The sequence below is a fragment of the Pseudorca crassidens genome, chromosome 9, assembly GCF_039906515.1.
Source record: "Pseudorca crassidens isolate mPseCra1 chromosome 9, mPseCra1.hap1, whole genome shotgun sequence".
NCBI classification, from domain to species: domain Eukaryota; kingdom Metazoa; phylum Chordata; class Mammalia; order Artiodactyla; family Delphinidae; genus Pseudorca; species Pseudorca crassidens.
In genome coordinates, this window is record NC_090304.1 from 78,486,706 (window position 1) to 78,506,698 (window position 19,993).

General features: G+C 39.8%; 1 protein-coding gene across 8 annotated transcripts in view; it reads left to right on the forward strand.

The window, feature by feature from the left end:
- Positions 1–2,403: 2,403 nt before the first annotated feature.
- Positions 2,404–19,993, forward strand: part of YAP1 (Yes1 associated transcriptional regulator) — a 107,701-nt gene continuing 90,111 nt past the window's right edge. For all 8 annotated transcript variants that reach the window (XM_067750812.1, XM_067750817.1, XM_067750815.1 and 5 more), the window contains exons 1-2: positions 2,404–2,727; positions 5,553–5,803. In XM_067750812.1, coding sequence (XP_067606913.1) covers positions 2,404–2,727; positions 5,553–5,803 — 575 coding nt within the window. The remainder of the gene's footprint in view (positions 2,728–5,552; positions 5,804–19,993) is intronic.

A 19,993-nucleotide genomic window follows, 5' to 3' on the forward strand; every position in this document is an offset into this window, starting at 1 on the left:
CTGAGGGGGACTGCTGCAAAGGAGAGGCCATGTCACTACATGTGAAGTAATCTGTGAACACGGCAAAACAACGATAGCTGACGTTTATGTGGATCTCACCACACACCCAAAACTGCACTAAGTACTTGCTTTATGTCCATTGACTCATTTGTCTCAACATATGAAGTAGGTGCCATTACCTGACCCCAATATTAAAGAAATTAAAGAATAGGAAATAAGTAACTTGTCCGATGTCACAGAGCTAGTAAATTGTGGAACTGGGATCTGAACTCAGATCTCTGGAACTCCAGAACCTATAAATTTGTGGTTAAACGCACTTGACATTTGGAGATGGGGGTGGGGATAAATATAAAAAGCAGTCATGGGCATCATGGAGGCAGATCCCTTTCTTCAGATGAAAGTGTAATCCAGAGCAGTTGATTAGAATCTTGCCGTAAAATCTTGAGGCTCTTTCCCTGGCCTGCCCCACCACACCGAGTGATACAGATCCCTCTTCAGATTTATCCAGGGCATGTCCTGGCTGGAGGAAGAGTTTATTTTTTTGCTCAGGGGACCTTTCCTTGTTTAATCCTGTTTACACATCTGTTTCACTAGCGTTGCAGACAAAATCATTAAAACAGGAAGCTAGTTTTCTTTAGAATGAACTAATGGATTTAAAATCAGAGTGATGTTGCATAACCCTTTTAATACACGAAAAATACTGGGTTGCGTGAATGGCCGCATTGTATGGTATGGAATTATATCTCAGTAAAGCTGCTTTTTAAAAAATCAGAATGTATGAATTAAAAAACAAATTTTGGGGAATTCCCTGGCGGTCCAGTGGTTAGGACTCCGTGCTTCCACTGCAGGGGGCACGGGTTCGCAAGAGGCGCCGTCAAACAAAAAAACAAAAAAAACCCAACAAATTTTCATTGCTTTTGAGTGATTTCAAGTGAACTCCTTGCATATATGACACTGCCGCAAAGAGAACCAGGTGCCTGGGGTGAGCTCCTCACCCGTTCATTTCTTATTCGGTCAACTTTAAGAGAATCCACCCTTGTGCCAGGCACAGGGATAACAAAGAGAGGTAGGCTCCCATCCCCTCAAGGATGAAAGACAGGTACACCGAGGAATGCTTGCAACTGAAGTTAAACACTGAGTTTTTCCGTTGAGATTTTCAAGACTGTGTTTCAAGTCTGAGCACTAAAAAAGTTTTCACTTTTAAAAAAGGCAGTTTTTGGTTATTTAGTAAATCACACTGAGTCACAGATCTAGTCTTAAAGCTTCAAATTACAGAAATCGTTTATCCCTTTCAAGTGGGTTTTGAATATTGAGTGGAAAGAAAATCAAGTTAATGTTAAGAAAAAATGGACCCTTATTAAAATCAATGTCTGTTACGGGTACCATTTTAAATTCAACCTAGTTTGAGGATTTGAGCCCACACTGACACTCCAGTTGGTCAAGTCGGGCAAAAGCGGGGAGGGTTTAAGTGGATTTATACGTCCCCTCCCAACTTCTTTCGGCCTTGGCCGTTTCGCATCTCGGGGCGAGCTGGAAACCTTTCAGCCTTTCCTGAGAACTGGCGGGGAAGGGGCCGGGCTGGGAGGGAGGACTTCCTGCGGCCAAGGGCGGCCGCGTTCGCCGCAGAGATCAGAGCTCCGACCCAGACCAGACCCAACGTTGGTCGTCGGGCCGGCCGCCCTCCCGGCGCGGATCGCCAGGCACGCTCCCCGCCGCGGCCGCCCCCAGGCCCCAGCCCCATGAAGCACTGTGGAGGCCCGGCCCGCTGGCGGGCTGGTCACGTGCGGCCGGGAGGGGCGTTGGAGGCCGGGAGTCTGCAGGAATGTAGTTAACTTGCAGGGGAAAGTTTCCCTCCGCGGATGGCCGCGGATCCTGTGCGGGCGGGCGCGCAGAGGAAGGAAGAGCCGGGAGGAGGCGGAGCCGCGAGCGGCTCGGGCGGGCGGTTCTCTCAACTTTAGTTTTGGCGTCTGAGGCGAGTTTCTGTCTCAGTCGGGCGCAGCCGCCGCCGGGGAAAAGAAAGGGAGGAAGGAAGGAAGGAACAAGAAGAGGAAATAAGAGAGAAAGGGGGAGGGGAAAGGCAACTAGCTGTCCGGCATCCGTCAAGGGCGTGAAGGAAAAAAGTTCTCGGGCGCGCAGGTCCGGGTCTCTCGCAGCCCCTCCCGAAGCGCAGCCGCCAGACCAGTGGAGCCGGGGCGCAGGGCGGGGGCGGAGGCGCCGGGGCGGGGGATGCGGGGCCGCGGCGCAGCCCCCCGGCGCTGAGAGCAAGGCGAGCGCCGCTCCCGCCGCCCAGCGCCGCCGGCCCGCCACCCTCGCCGGTTCTCCCATCTCGGCCCGTCGAGCCGGGGCGCCCGGGCGGAGCCCTTGGCCGCCTGGTCGGGGTGCGCGTCGGGGGAGGGAGAAACCATGGATCCCGGGCAGCAGCAGCCGCCGCCTCAGCCAGCCCCCCAGGGCCAAGGGCAGCCGCCCGCGCAGCCCCCCCAGGGGCAGGGCCCGCCGTCCGGGCCCGGGCAGCCGGCACCCCCGGGGTCCCAGGCGGCACCGCAGGCCCCCCCCGCCGGGCACCAGATCGTGCACGTCCGGGGGGACTCGGAGACCGACCTGGAGGCGCTTTTCAACGCCGTCATGAACCCCAAGACGGCCAACGTGCCCCAGACTGTGCCCATGAGGCTCCGGAAGCTGCCTGACTCCTTCTTCAAGCCTCCAGAGCCCAAGTCCCACTCCCGACAGGTAACCTGGCCGCCCCTCTCCCCACTTTCCCGTCGGGCGGGCCCCAGGCCCGGGGGCGCTCGGGAGCGGCGGCCGCGAGCCCTGGCCGCGGAGGGGGGGTTCCGGGAGCGCTAGAGAGGTGGGGATGGGGGCTCGCGGAGAGGCGGGGGGACTGGAGGCGCCCGCCGGCCGCGGCTACGGGCTCCCCACTCCTCCCGGAGTCCGGGGCCGAGATTTGTTTTTCCCCTTGTAGTTTCTCTCTGCGGTTGCAGCCCCGGGGGGCGTGCTTTTCCCTGCCTTTTCTTTCTTCCTGGGGTTCTCGGGAGGTTGGCGGGAGTGGCAGGGGAGGTGGGGAGGAAGGAAGGGGGTGGGGAGAGTCGGGCCCGGGCCGCGGTGGGCTTGCACAATGCGCGCGCCGCCGCGCTCCGCACCTTCGCTCCCTTCGCCGCCGCCGCCGCGGGGCCGGGGAGGGGGAGGGGGGCCTCTGGCATCTGTGTGTGGGTGAGCTGCCAGCGGCGGCCGAGTTTGTGAAGTTGAGCCCTGGGCCCCCTTTCCTTCGGGGCCTCTCGGTCCACTTCAGTCTCCTAGGGAGTCAAATAATTGTTCTCTTGTTTTCCAGTGTTGATTAGGGGTGGGGGTTGAACCAGTCCATTTAGTTTCTCGCTCTTTCTCCCCCTCCCCCTCCCAAAAGCATTTATTTTCTTCGCGGCCCCGGCGCTTTCTGAATACAGGATCCAGACTTTCCTGGAAGTTGTTTACGGAGTTAGTGCTTTCACCCCTGCCCTTACCTAGCGCCTTGGAAGTCAGGCAGGCTTACTCTTATCAAACTTAGTTGGTTCACGTGTTGGCTTCCCCGTTGGAGACTATTATTTACAGTTTGCCGAAATGCTTTTAAATTAGCCACATCTACACGTTGCGCAGGACCTGAGTTGAGCTTTACCGTGCTTTGGTTTTAACAGAAGCCTTTGATAACGCACTGCAGGTTGACTCATAGGCCGAGTCCTGCCTAGTTCAACTGTGATTAGAAGTTAATGTTTGGGAAGTGATGACTAATTCGAGGCTCGCCATTGCTCTTTAATTCTTATTGAGGATATGAACATGGCTGTTCCACATACACAACGTTCGATTACTTTGTCAACGTGATCCAACATTAAAGTGAAACTATTATGAAAGTGTTAACATTCTGACCTGTCCCAGAAGATTTGTTTAGTGTAGGTTTTTATTCCTTTCCTTACTTTTTTAAAAAGAGCTTGCTTCAGGCTAAACTTCAGCATAGGAACTTTGTCCAGAAGTTAATTGGTTTTCCAAATACTGCGATGTAGTTAGTCCATTCGGCTGTAACTTGAGTGGGAAGAACAGTTATCGCCCCACTCCCATCGCCCCTCCTATTTGCAGCAGGCCTGTGGTGTGTTCTCCTGCCTCAGACCAAGGGGTTTTGGAACTCAGAAAAACTCACTTAACCTGCTGACAAAAACCTGCGTTAAGGAAGAGGAAGGAAAAACAATTTAGCAGCTTGCCCCAAATACTTCAATTTGTAAGAAGTAGACTTAGGTATGCTTTTTTCTCTTACCCCTGGAAATGAGTTTCTGGACTCATTATGGGTAAAAATGTGTTGGCATTGCACCCCACAGTCTACACGACTATGCTGTTAGTTAATATGTTTTGAAAGTATAATACCCATAGGAGATTGAATTCCCCATTTTGTGGCATCTATAAGCCGTAAAGAATTGCAACTAAAAGTTGCAATACTTATTTTTCTAGTAAATAATTGCACAGTAATTTATATCAGCAGTTTATGGATTCATACTATTCATAATCTATTGTAGTTTTGTTTGTTTTAATGCCTTTTTTATCCAAATGTTGTGCATCTATAAATTTGACTTTTTATTTCTGCTAATGAGTCCTAATTCATTCTGATTGGAAACTCAGAATGTACATGATTTAACATCAAGGCATAGATGCATCTGCTGATTGCTTTTAGTCTTCCTTACTTGCCTATATGAATCTAGGAAATTCTAACTTTTTGATAAACCCTAACTCTTCAGTTAAGGAATTTAAATAACTGTACTAGATTATGAATACTACAAATGTGGGTTGTAAATACTATTGTTCACAAATTATTGGATATAAATTCATATACTCATTTTTCCATCATGAAAAAAAGCTATTTAACAAACGAGAAAACTTGAGGCTCAGAGATTATGATATTGTTCAGTGTCACACTAGACAGCTTGGACTGGAACCCAGAACTTTAGGGTCTGAGTTCAGGATTTTTTCTGCTACTACACAGTTGTAAATATGTTTGTAAATTCTTAAGTTATATTGTAATGGAATTGTTGGCATCTTTATCATCTAGGTACAAATATATGGCTGGGTTTTTATTTCATTCATTAGGAGGCTTTTAAGAATATTCGGATGTTTCTGGATCTTTTGTATTCCTTAAAAGTTGTATAAATTTTGATGGTTGCTTTATTGATGACATTTGTCCATGGTGAGAAAAAAATGACAACTGTTGTGTGTTTAGGACTTGGCTTGGAAAAAACATTCACTATGTAAAACCTAGTTTAAAAAAAAGAAAGAAAAAGAATCCATAGCTATATTCCTTGGGTTTTGTTTATACCTAGAACATTTTAGAACTTGGAAAAGCACCCACACTGCCTTGGCCTTCACGTAAACATTTAAAAGTATCCATCTGCAAACCTGTATTCCTCTGTGTCAAATATTAAATGTTGAAATGTGCCTTTGGATTTAGAATTTCATTGCAACCAAATATCTATCTAAGAAATCTAAAGGGACTCTCTTTGAAAACAAATTTTAAGAAATCTTTGTTTTAATATTCCTAATAGGCCAGTACTGATGCAGGCACTGCAGGGGCCCTGACTCCACAGCATGTTCGAGCTCATTCCTCTCCAGCTTCCCTGCAGCTGGGAGCCGTATCTCCTGGGACATTGACACCCACGGGAGTAGTCTCTGGCCCAGCAGCTACACCCACTGCTCAACACCTTAGACAGTCTTCTTTTGAGATACCTGATGACGTACCTCTGCCAGCGGGCTGGGAGATGGCAAAGACATCTTCTGGTCAGAGATACTTCTTAAAGTAAGTGAAAATAATGGTAGGAGATAATTTTCTGGTACAAAGATATAAAACGTCATTTATTTTTATATTGTACTTAATATTTATGTCAAGCTCAGTTATATCTTCCATAATTCTTTTTTCAGTTCAGTATGAGCTAAATACCTTCTTTAGGTAATGTTTTGAAAGCTTTATGGATTCCTGGTTCATAACCTTTTAATAATCTTTTATTTTGTGGCAATTTGGATGTTCTCCTTTTGAGTTTGTGCCAAACCTATTAACTAGCCTAGCTCAAAACTGAAAGGATACCATGAAGAATTTCAAATTGTGAGAGTTTTGGGGCTGGCATAGGTTTATGAGTATGTGCAGTACTACTTACCTTTTTCTACCATTTTACTGGTAGAAGAGAACTATAAAAATAAGGAGGAATTTCCTAGGAGTCTAATATTATAGTACTTTAGGTTGTGAGATGACAGACCCTTTAGCTGCAGTTTGATGTGATTTACCAGTTTGTTTTTCCCTCAAAGGGTAAAGAGAAATATGAATTTTCCCGCTTGATATACAAGCTCAGTGTCAAACTTCTTCGAGCTAGCAGGCCTTCAAAACAGAATCTCTCTTCTCTGGGAAAACAAAAACAAAGCCATTGGGTTATTTGTTTTTATCAGCCTTATTTTTTTGTGTGTTTAAAAAAATGGCAAAATTTCATGGAAGCTGAAAAGATCAAAATAGAATTTCGTCCCTTCTTGTTTTGAAATTATAGGTAGGACCTTAATATTTTTATTTGGTGTGTTTGGAATAAGTATATACAAAATGTTTCCTAAAAGTAATTATTATAGACTGAAATTGATGTTTTCAAAAAGTTGCTTACTTAGTATTGTTTAATCATGTTGAGATAATAAAGTAAAAAACAGTCCAAGTTTTGATTGTGATCTGTCCTGACAGTCTACTCCTAAGGGAAATGTAACATTTATTCATTAGATCAGATAATACAATAATGATATTGTTTTGTTGTGTGTCTTAGTATTTTATATTGATTGTCTTTGGGGGCAGATTGTTACTTTGCAGTGTAAGATACAGTTTTGTGACAAGCTTATTTAGAAGAGCAGAGGAAAAAGTTTGATCTTAAAAAGTTTCTGCAGTTTTTTGCCCCTTTTCCTCCAACTTTTTTCTTATATTTTAAATTCGTTTTCTGGTGTCCTGGTATCCATTTCAAAGGGTCAGGTTTCAACCAGAACAATAAAGGGCCTGAGACTGGAAAGTACACACAAGTCTGGCAGACTCATCTGCATGAGCAAGATTATTTGTTCTCAAGCAGACATCCAGAGTAAATGATTGAAAGAGCTACTAGCTGTGAGGGATGTGTCTTGAAGGGAAAGGAGTGGAAACAAACCAGGTTGTTAGGAAAAAGAAAGGCTGTACTTTTTTGAACCTCTCCCTGCTGGGTCACATGCTGACCTGGGGAGATTTTTAAACAGCTTAATAGCTGGCTTGCCTCTCTTCTTTGGTTGATGTTATAGCTAAAAGTCTATGATTAAAGAGCAACATTTATGCTCCTCTTTTAGTCTTTTGTATCTTGTAATAATTGCTTCTAGGTGACATGGGCCTACATTTTTATTATTTTGAATGATCTTTTTGTTTTGACCTGAAATGTTCTATACTTTATTTTTTAGTTTCCAATGGTTCTTCCTTTGAGAAGTGTTTCTCTCAAAGATGGATTAATGAAGGGTATACACACGCACACACCACACCACCCCAAGCACCCCGCTCAAGTGAGCCTGTAGCAAAGGTAAACCAGGACAAAATGATACGAAAATTATGCCATATGGATAATGGTTACCATGGAAATGAAAAACTGGGAAGAAGAGAGATAAACATGATTATTCTTTAAGATTTTTGAGGGATTCTCACGTGGAAGTAAAAGTAGATTTATTATATGAGAAACATGAAGATTTTTGACACCATGGAATAATTTTCTCATATCAAACCTTCAGGAATAGAAATGTTTTCCCTGTTAGATGTGTCTTGGTCAGTAAAAGCAGGCAAAATCATTGATTATTTGGTACGTGTCAGGAAATGCAGGGAAACAACTAGTTGTTGTCTTGCGACCTTAGATGAATGACTTTGAAGTCAGTTGGCCCATCCTATTGTTTCAAGGCAGCATAATTACTGAAGGATTATAGGTAGGCAACTATTGGGATTTTTAAAGCCCTGCCTAGGTCAGTGAGATTTTCCGACGAAGACTTGTACCTTAGGTTGGCAAGTGATAAGGAGGAAGTATGGTACTGGCTACATTTATCAATGACACATATTCAAGTTCTGGTATGATTGTGAAGTATTTTTAAAAAGCTTAGTCTGTATATTGGGTATATTTGTTCTACTGAATTTACTGTTTAAAACTAATTTCTTCAACATTGTGTATTGAGCTTTATTTTAAAAGAATTCTTTTATTGCTCTGAGAATTATTGCTTTCTTCATCTGTCTTATAGTTTTCCTACAGGAAATAGTTCTTCAAGTAGTTGGTCAACAACTTCCTATTTCTTTATAAGCTGCTGAATAACTTCCTGAATTAGTATTCTATAATATTTCTTGGTACAAGGAGTGCTCTTACTTCTCAGATTTATTTTATTGACTCTGATGCCTTGCAACTATTACCACATACAAAGAACTTCTTGTGTAAAATGTACCATATAGGACCTTATAATTTGATTTTAGAAATCTCATCCAGTAATTTTAGAAGTGTGGAGATTTGCATTGTTTTAATAATCTTCTAATTTTTAAGAAGTCATTTTTGTTTCATTTCTACTATCTATCATTTTCTGAATAACTGGCCTCAGTGTTTTTAATCCTTGAAGATTCAAGGTTTCTTGTGGCTGGGATTTTATTAAAATTATTGAGTATCTTGATTCACAGTTTAAAAAGGTATGTTTTTCAGAGATTTTTTGCATTCTGCAACATATAACTCAGCCAATATTCCAACATTAAATGAACTTACCTTGCAGGTGTTATTAATTGCTACAAATGGTTTGATTCTTTTTCTATTGACCATGTATCTTGTTTCAGAAGTGAATGCTCCACTGCCCTAATTAAAGCTACTTCAGACATGTATCAATTAAAAGAGATGAATTAAACTGTTTCTTGTTATCGTAATTTGGTCTTGCTTCTTCTCCCAAACACTTGCCCAGCAGAAGACTATGAACACATACAGTGTATACATTGTTACCGTAATAAAGACTAGATGTTTTAAAAAGGAACAGTTTCATTGAGAATAAGGCTGTTCTCTTTTTGGTTTCTTGTTATATCAAATGTAATCCAAATGATTTCCCTTTAAGAATGAAACGCTTGTAATATTGCCCTTAACTGTTGATTAAGCTGCCAAAAGAAAAAAATAACCATAAACAGTTGAAATTGCAATCACAAAACATTTCCCTAATATAATAAGTCAGTTATACTTCAGTTTTAAAAATCCGAAAGCAGAGTATTTCCCTGTTTGAGGGAAGGACTGTCCCTGCCCATTTATCTTGCTGATTGAGGCTGAGTGGAGAAAGGAGATAAAAGTATGCCCTCAGCTCTCAGAAAAAATGCTTGCTTCTGCTTGGTGGGTGGGCACCCCGGGGAAGAATGGCCCATGGTGCCACAGTGATTTAGGTAGAAAAATGCTGGTGAATCTGTTGGATACAGTGGTAGAAAAAAAAAAAACAAAACAGTTGGAAGATAGTGGATGTGACAGTAAATAGAACATAGAGATTAGTTTATTTACTGGGGGAAATAATGAGTATTTTTAGAGTGAACTAAAAAAGTACTTAACCTTTATCAAACTAGATGTTTAATTTCAGCAAACTCAATTAGCTGCAAGATGGTAGGCAAATTTTCTTTAAAAAGTAACATTGAAAGCATATTTCTCCCCCAAAGCTTCATGTTAACTATAAAGAAAAAAGCCTAGGTAATATTCAAATAGTTGAAACTTTAAAAAGTTTTTGAAACCCTGAGGTCAGTCTTCATTAGTAATGTAGAAGAATGTTTTACAGTATAGTTGGAAAAATAATGTAAATTAGCATCCCCAAATAGTAATGCTAGTATGACTCTGAAATGTATTTTATCTTAAGACTTTTGGGAAGAGGTAAACTCTAAATCTAACCTTTTAGTTGTCAAAATATTTAGTGAAGTTTAGGCTTAGGGCAAATCAAAGTGAAGTTGTTTTAAAAATCAGTTAAGATTATTCAAACTTAATTTGCTACCTTCAGTAATAGCATAATTTAGCCATTAATTATGACTTGAAAGTTTAATAGTAGTTGAGTAGCATTGTATAAAGGAGGGTCTTAAAGAGCTGTGTGGTTCAATAACTATGGTTACTAAGTGATGCACTTTTTACAAGAAAGGCTTCTGATTCGAGGATTGATCGGAACTTCAAGCCACGAAAGGGACGTTGCTGTTTTTATGAAGAATTGCTTCGTGGTTCTGCTCAAGTACTGTAGCACCAAGTTTCCTGGGAACAAGTACTGCTACCGTGGAAGCACTTCTATTTGCGTAGGGCTTCACCCCTTCTAAAAGCAAACAAAAGAAGTTTGGTATAAATCACAATGGTCTTTTTTTATTCCCTTCTCTTTAATATTTTACACAAAAGTGGTCAGTAGTTTAATCCTTATTTGGCTTTTAGCATGAGAAGCATCATAATCTTTAACACATCAAATAATAAGATGTTGTTTCTCTGAATAATGTTGCAAATTAACAAAATAATGCAAATAGGCGTATCTATTTAAAATATTGCTGTTTTCTTCCACCAAATATTTTCAGTGCTTTATTTGTGGTTAGTGCTGTTACTTACCTATTTTCACTTTAGTGTGCTTCTTTTTTTCTTCACAGGATAGTGTTAGTCAATAGACTTCAGATTTTTCAGCTGGGTCTTGCTTTGCGGGTGGTGAGGGTACATTTTGTTAAAAGCTCCTTTCTTCCTCTTTCAATTTCTTACTTAACCCAAGGTGAGGAGATTTTTGATTATTTTTAAAGTAAGGTCTTTCTTTATCCAGTAAATATACGTTTTAGAGAATGAGCTTTTTGATACATGCATGAAAACTTACTATAGACTAGTTGATCTGGGCTTCAGAGTAAAAATGGCTTTCTTCAGAGTGCTACTTTGTGCTTTCACACAATTGAATGTGGATTTACGAAGTTCTTTGAAATGTAACTTCTCACATATCCTGAAGTGACTGTAGTATGAAGCAGGGTTTTGGGAAGGAGCTAAACCCTATCTAGGAGGTGGGGGTAAGAGGTGGATTTTTTTTTTCTGTACAAGCATGAATATGGGGTTCTTTTGTTTTATATTTATAAAAGTTCTTCCTTCCTTCGCTTCTTTCCCCATGTATCTGATTTTGTGGATTTTTAATAAGGTGTATTTTTTTAATTACAAAAGTAACACATGTTCATTAGAGAGAATTGGAAAATTCAGGAAAGGAGAAAGTTTGGGAGGAAGCACCTAGATTCTTCTGCCAAGGAGAGATGGTTGAACATACTTGTTTATATAGTCTTATCTATAAACATATATTTTGAAATTTAATTTTAGGGGAGTAACATATACATAGATTCAGAAAATCCCTTAGTGCTCTTAGGGTTATAATGAAAAAGAGCAGTTTTAACTCACTTTTCTTTATCTGTGGCTTGCATTCTCCAGAGGCAAACATTTCCAGCTCCTTTGAGATTTTCCCCCCTTTTAAAAATTCCATATTTATAGAACACGTTACACTACCATTTAAATTTTTTTTTTTTTTTTTTTTTTTTTTTTTTTACTGTACGCGGGCCTCTCACTGTTGTGGCCTCTCCCGTTGCGGAGCACAGGCTCCGGACGCGCAGGCTCAGCGGCCATGGCTCACGGGCCCAGCCGCTCCGCGGCATGTGGGATCTTCCCAGACCGGGGCACGGACCTGTGTCCCCTGCATTGGCAGGCGGACTCTCAACCACTGCGCCACCAGGGAAGCCCTAAAATTCATTGTAAAGATTACATTGTTTGGAAACTCAGTCTTCAGTGTGAGTGGTGCCCTTTAAAGTTTTGCAGTATAGTTGCCCTAACTGTCCTTTGGTCCTAGGAAAGATTTCTTTTATTAGTTCCCGGATAATTTCTTCCAGTCTTTTTAATCTTTTCGCTGTTTCTGGAATTCCTGCTTGTCAGAATAACTCTTGAATTTTCTTATCTTTCCCGCCTTTTGTTATGCTTTCTGGGAGATTCCTTCAACTTTAGCTTTTAATTTTTCAGTTTTTTTTTTCACCCCAAAAAGGTATTTATCGTTCTTAATTTCCAGGGAATCTTTTCTGAGTTCATTGTTCCTTTGTTATTTTTAATAACATGCTGTTCTTATTTCATGGATGTAGTAATATAATATCTCTCTAAGGATATTATAGTGGGTGTTTCTTTTTAAATTTTTTCTGCTTTCAATGTCTTAAGTAGGCTTCACTGGAGAGTAATGTAACAGGAACCAACCAGGCCCTGAAGTTGTGGGAGGCCCTAAATGTCATTATCTTTGTTAGGTTCTCTTGTAGTGGTCAGTTTCTCCAGATAAAAATCTGGCAGTCCCCTCTCTAGAGAGCATTGCTGGTGGTAATGGGTGTTAAGATGGAGAGCCAGTGTTTTAGGGTTGAGAGTGTGGGGTTTCATCCTTGCTCTTGGCTGTGCCAGGTATGTGAATCCAGATCCTCTTAGTCTACTTCTCTGGAACATGAATTTCCCATTTCCTGCTTAGGCCAAGGAGGGGGTGTGCAATAGATTTTTAAAAGTTCTTTGTAGGCTTGATTTTTGTGAATCCAATTTTGCAATTATTAGGTTGACTCTATAAAGTTGCCAGTTTTCTAAGCCCCAAACAGTAACTACTGCCAATTTCGTATTATTTGACTTAAATATTACAGGATCACTTTTTTTTAACTAGTTTTTTTTTAAAACATATTTATTCTTTGTTTGTTTATATATTTGGCTGTGCTGGGTCTTAGTTGTGGCGCGTGAACTCTTAGTTGCAGCGTGCCAACTCTTAGTAGAGGCATGTGGGATCTAGTTTCCTGACCAGGGATCAAACCCTGGGCCCTCTGCATTGGGAGCACAGAGTCTTAGCCAGTGGATCACCAGGGAAGTCCCTACAGGATCACTTTTAAATCAGTACTTAAATAAATGCTTTTACCAGGCAAATGATTACTTCAATGACATTGGTCTTCAGCATCGGTTTTGCTACTTTAAATCTTCATATGTTAGATTTTCTTAAAGGGGGGAACTGTGTACTTTGACACTGGGGTGCTTGGCATCCAGCAGTGTATGAATTTGTTCAGAGGGTTTGGATTCTGAAATAGTGTGAAGGGGCAGAGAGACTGGAGACTTAATTCCTATTTGTACATAGAATAATGGAGCTGATCCTATCTGTTTTTATGTCATTTTCAAGTTTTTTGTTTAGTATACACAACTTAAAAAAGTTGGGCTTTAAAGTAAAATAGCCTTATGAAATCAGTGCATCTGTTTTCTTTCATTCCTTCCTTTCAGCTGGTTTTCATCAATATAGATGGTAGGATAAAGAAAATATTTATGCATATCTAAGTTCATTAAATAGTTATTGGTATACTTATGTAGGTTAACCCCCAGAGGTGTATAACTTGGTTTTATCTTAGTTTAGGTTGTTGCTTTCCCTAGCAAGTGCTCTTTTGATAGCTCAGAAAAGTAGCCTGTGCTGTCTTCAGTAGGCCATTGTAGATGTCATAGAGTAATAGTAATAGAGTGTTTTTTACATATAAACTAACCATGGAGATGTAAGTAGTTAGAATTTTATGAAAACTGGGTTTAGGTTAAAATGGATTCACTATAGGTAGTAACAGAGATGTGTTAGGACCCTTTGTTGTTGATCTCAAGTGAAATTTCTTCAGATCCACTTTTCCAGCAATCTCTTCCTTGAGTAGTTAAAAAGCAGTTACATATGGACATTTTTTTATAGAAGAGGAGGAAGCAAACCTTTTAAAATCTGCATAAAATCTTAATTGACCAATGCAAAATCAGACCAGAACACTCTAACATCAGAGAAGAGTGCTAAATGATACTGAAAAGGCGGATACCTGGGGGTTGTAAAAGGTATTAAGTTGAATGGGGTAGAGGAATGGAACAGAATTAACACAACTTAGTTAAACAAGTAAAGAAGTGTGTTAAAATAGCAAAGTACTAATGTTAGAAATGAGCTAAATGAGATTTCTGAGACCTTGCCTGGTACTAATCCTTACCAGTGATAGGGTCACAGTTAAGATTTACCAAGCTCTCCTGGCTAATTTTTTTTTTTCTAAGATGGAAAAAAAAAAAAATCTGTGGAAGAGTTGGCCAAAATACAGATGTTTCTGTTTTTCCTCTACACATGTTCAGACTGATACAGGTTATGTTTCTGAAATCGTGTAGTCTGGATGAGCTCCAGATGATGTAATAGGATCTGTTAACCCCTCCCAGCCGGAGGGTGTGCAGACTTTCCTGTTAAGACTGGTACAAATCTCTTCTTGTGGGTGATACAATAATCACTGTTTCTAGACAATGATATGTGAAATTAATATTATTGTCCTCAAACACAATATTGTCCTTCAGACACAGAAGACAAAGCATGCCCTTTGTGTACCTGTCTATTCTTCAGTTTTCAGTTAATGCCCATCACACTACAGATAAGAATTTGCCCAGCTCCCTCTACTCCCTCAAACACAGGGTGATTTTGCTCAAAAAAGACCCACTTGGTTCTGGGTGGTGTGTGTTGGGTCACTTACATTAACGTGGTTGTGGTTTCTTTCACCCTGCTTATTCTTAGTTAGCTTCTTTGAATTCAGTATGTGTGCTTAGTGGTCTCTTCATTTCATAAACACTTAACCTCTTGGTTTTATGTAGCAGGCATTGTTTAAGGGTTCACTGAGTTCCCCTCTGTAGAGTTGGGACAATATTAATAATATATCAGTCTTGATAGACCAGGTGGGTCTCAAGACACCATTCATTGCAAGTCATCTTGTTTACCTTTTCATTGCTAACTATCTCTCAATGGAGAAGCTGTGGAGGCTAACTAACTATAAGCTCAATAAAGATAGATTTTGTCTTCTCTGTTCAGCCTTGTGTATGTAGCTCTTGATATATTTATTGGTAGATTATGTCCCTTAGGCTGCTCATTTATTTCAGTCTGTTGGTTGATAGTCACCCTGATTGATGCCTATAGTCCCTGCTTAATTATTATTGCTGTGTAACTCCATGCTAAAAAGATGCTAGAGTATTTACTTGTGTATTTTTAAAGTTAATTTTGTAAGTTTGAGATTATTCTTAAACTCAAATAACTACAACTATTAAAAAAGATAATTGTGGGACTTCCCTGGTGGCACAGTGGTTAAGAATCCGCCTGCCAGTGCAGGGGACACGGGTTCGATCCCTGGTCGGAGAAGATCCCACATGCTGCAGAGCGACTAAGCCCGTGTGCCACAACTACTGAGCCTACACTCTGGAGCCGGTGAGCCACAACTACTGAGCCCGCGTGCTGCAACTACTGAAGCCCGTGTGCCTAGAGCCCGTGCTCCACAACAAGAGAAGCCACCGGAATGAGAAGCCCTCGCATCGCAACGAAGAGTAGCCCCCACTTGCCACAACTAGAGAAAGCCTGCACGCAGCAACAAAGACCCAATGCAGCCAAAAATAAATAAATTAATTTTTTAAAAAAGAAAGAGAATTGCTTATTTTTAGGGTATAAATGAATAATAGTTCTACTTTAGGGTTACAGATTTGTTCCATGGACAGGGAATATTTGACTGCTTTAGAATTAAATGAATAAGAAATAAAATTATGTAGGTGTAAAAATGATACCAGTGAGTAGATTACTATGGGAATTCAGGGGAGAAGTAATGAGGTTGTGGCATTGGGACCTCGAAGAGACAGTACTCAAGTTATGCTTATAGAATTAGCATTTTCAGCTCAATGAATGTGGGGGCATAGGAAGTGGGGAAACAAAAGACAGCTGCAAAAAGATTTTCTGGTAACAGCCAAAGTGCTTGCCCTTCCCGTTTTGAATTATGTTTGCATCTAACATATTATGTAATGTTAATGTATTCTAATATAATATATTATACAATATATAAATTATATTTGCATTTACTTTCATCAAAATTAAGTTATTAATTGTGGTTAAATCTGCACTCTGACCTTGGGCATTTAAAAAAAACAATTCTAATATCAAAGCACTTGAAAAACCACTAAATGGCATGGTTTTATTCACTGCTTGGGAAAAAACAAAGTTTTAAAAGTGAAGACCATCTATTACAGACCATCATTACATGAACATTGTCAAATATAGTTGTATCCCGTATGCATTTTTTAACTTTATTTTCATGTTACAGCCTATTTAAGATTTTTTTTTTTTTTGCTAATTTTTGACAATATTATTTGTCAGGAAATGCTAGTTAAAAGGGATTGTTTTCATTTTTCTGGTACTTTTAAGTTTAGCTTAATGTTTATCTGTTTACCAAGTAAACTTTATTAGAATTCGCAAAATGAATATAAACCCTTTTCATTCCTTGATATTATTGCTGGACAAATTGAATTAATAGTAAAATATGCTGTAAAAAGTTACAATTTTTACTTTTTAAAGTTGGTAGGAAAGCTGCTGAAACATTTTCTTTCAGAGATTTAAAGAATTTTTTAAATTAAGCTTTAGAATTTGTTTTAGACAGGCAGAATCAGATAATTTAGTCCATTGTACATTACCAAAACCAAATAAACATTTGAGTGCATATTAATTTTATTAAAATAAATTGTAAAACAAATCTAATATTCTGCCTATCACTATTATAAACTAAATTGTGTCTTTTAAAACACTCCTATTTTAAATTTATTAATAAAACTTCTATGGGACACAGAGCAGCCAGAATTCTTTACCTAAAACTCAGTTTAACATGGGTTTGGAAGGATGTTGGGAGTTTCAGGAATTCCAGTAATTAAGAATTGAGTATATTTGACAGCAACATATTAGGCCATCGGGATTTCAGCTGTTTTATATTAAGCCACATGGAGGTCATTTGCTCTCACTGGTTGACTTACTAAACTGGGCTGCCATACAAAAAACCACGGACTGGGTTGCTTAAACTACCACCTAGTACTTCTCACAGTTGTGGAGGCTGTGGAGTCTAAGATCAAGTTAGGTTTCATTCTGAGGCTTGTCCTCTTGGCTTGTAGGTGGTTGCCCAGTTGGGCACAGAGGTTTCCTTATGTGTTGGTGGGAGCCTTCTAGGGGGATGAAGGCAGAAGCTGCAAAGCCTTCTGAGGCCATTGCATAATGTCACTTCTCCTACATTCTGTTGGTTGAAGCTAGTGACAAGGTCAGCTCAGATTCAAGGGCTTGGGAAGTAGACTGCCTCTTGATGGGAGGTACTGCAAAATATGGTGGCCATGTTTTTCAGCCTACCACACTTGGATTGGAAGTTTTTAAAAAATAATGTTCAAGATTGGTGAGTTATCACCTGAGGCCTGAAAATCTCAGGGTAAAGCATGTCACCGGAAAACAGTTTATACCGTTAACATGTAAAATCTCATTTTTGGTGAATAATATAAGTTGGTAAGTGTTTCCTCTTGAGATGCCATCAAATCAGTCAAGTTATTTATAAACCATTCAGTAAGTTAGACAGAATATGGGCTTTTTGATTACATGTCAGCATTTATATTTAAGACCATGAATTCTAATTGACATCTAATTGTAACTCTCTTCTAAAACTTGACTCTGGTATTTTATTTTTAAAAACTGCCTTGTTTAAATTAACTAAGGCATGAACTCACATGGAAAATTGTAGCAGAAATGGAACCTGGATTTCCTGGTACTTACTTGTGTTTGATTTAAACACTACATTGCTGCTTTCTTTCCCTACTTGAATTCAAGTAAGAACAATCTTCATTGTTATTGCAAATAGATTTGAGTTTGTTAATTGACTGATCGTTGAATTTTTGTTGATTTACAGACTAGTAAGTTATCTGAATTATCAAGTTACATATATGTAAATATCTATAAACATAAGTAGTGCAGGAGGTATGAGTGCTCAGTTACCTTAGAAGTTTATATTTATGGGGTTGCTGCTTCCCCAAAGTGTTTTCTGTGACCACACCACAAGTGTCTAGGTTTCCAGGTTGCTTATGAATGGACATGAAGGAGCACTGCTCCACTGGGAGTTAATAAAGACATTCTCAAACATTTAATTTCAAACTTAGTATACATCCCTTTTTCTAAAGGCCTATAAAAACAACAGTTCTTTTTCCTTTTCATGAAATTGCATGATTATAAAAACTGACTTAATCCCTTGTAATTTTTGTTACCTAAAAGTTGAATTTAAACAGTGGATCAGATTTCAGCACTGTGATTCATACTCCCAAAATGAGTAACCTGGTTAGCAGGATATTCCTACTTGTTCTCTTGAGGGTTGTTTTTTTTTTTAAATGTCCATGGTTACTCCTCCATTTTTGGTAGTGAAGTTCTATTGGGTCTTTGAAGAGGCTTTACAAGAAAAAAGAGCAGCTATTTATGGAGCATTTCCTCAGGCCTGCAATTTGAAGCCATTACAGCAAAGTTGCTGAGCAAGTCGGTGATGACATGCCAGCAGTCACTAAGGCCCCCACCCTGCAGCCTGGGCAGAGTAAGAGTTCAGGACTGCTGCCGTGCGGAGTTTGCCCTCTTCAATTATTGTCAATTGCTTACTTTTTAAAGAGCAGGAAGGTTTCAAGCATTCTCAACCTACTTTCTTAACAGATTATTAAGGGACTATAGAACAGAAGCTAGTTTTTAAGTTTTCAGGAAATAGTTCAACATCCAAGAATAGAGTGACTCCTCCATCCCCCACTCCCTTTTAGTTAGTTAAAATCAGGTCACCTTATCAAATGCAGAACTTGTCCAGCAGTTTTGCTTAAGCTCACAGAAACAGATAACTATTACAGGAATTCCACGATAATGTATATAGCCTTTAGATCTGGAGTCTATGTTTGAGAGGAGTTTGATTTTCAAAGTTTAGGTAACTTTGTTGCCTACCTAACAACATTTCTCTATAGAGTTTTGTTTTTTTAATAGTGATAGAAAATAAAACAAAATGGTCTCATTGTGGGTTTTTGTCATCAAGGGATGAAATTGGATTGTCTAATTGTGGTTGGAAATTATGTTTGATTAGTTAACAGCAAATGATTAATTGAAAACCACTAAGCTTCAGTCCACTCGGGGTAAAATTAGTAGCCGTTTTATCTTAAACAGGACACTTCTAATATGTGAATTTTGCAAACTTTCCACTCTTTGATGTCAAACTTTTAAAACTTAGTAGCTTGTCTGTATTATAGTCTGATGTCTTAAAATATTTAGACATTGTTCCACAATTGTCTTCATCTTTTTAACAAAAAAAATGTATTTTCCACTGTTCTGGATTCAATTTCAGGAAAATTTTAAATGAGAAAAATCATTTTTAGCAATACCTATAATTTTAAGAAAGCATCAGTTGATAAAATCAGGAATTACGTTATAAGAATTGAAATCTGCTTTTAATTCAAATTCTTTGAAAGTACTGACATTTGGAACTATGATAATCTAGGACAGTGGACCCCAACCTTTTTGGCACCAGGGACCAGTTTCATGGAAGACAGTTTTTCCACGGATGGGGTTGGGGGCATGGTTCAGGCAGTAATGTGAGCGATGGGGAGCAATGAATGGGGAGCAGCAGATGAAGCTTCGCTTGCTCACTTGTCACTCACCTCCTGCTGTGCGGCCTGGTTCCTGACAGGCCGCAGACCAGTACCAGTACCTGGAGATTGGGGACCCCTGATCTAGGATATTTGAAATGGTTTTCTAGTCACAGACATTATCTATAAAAGGTGAGTTATTTCCTAACTTACTATGTCTCTACAACTCCCCTCAACCCCAACCCCTCCGCAAAACAACCCATGATAGTCAACAACATAGACTAAAAGGAAAAAGAGAACAGTATCGTTATAAGGTGACCTCCAAATTACTAGGCCTTTTAAAAATGGCACCCTAATCGCTGAATAATCCTCTTGAATTTCACAATTAGATTGAGTGAAATAATGAGTTTCTTAATTGTGGTAGTTAAAATTGAGAGAAATTTCCTAGTTCTGTGACCTAAGTTGAGTTTTAGGACATTTCTATATTTTACTGAATGGTAGCTTTTGGGAAACTGCTTTTTGTATTTCTTTGCCCTCCGACCCCCTAGCCC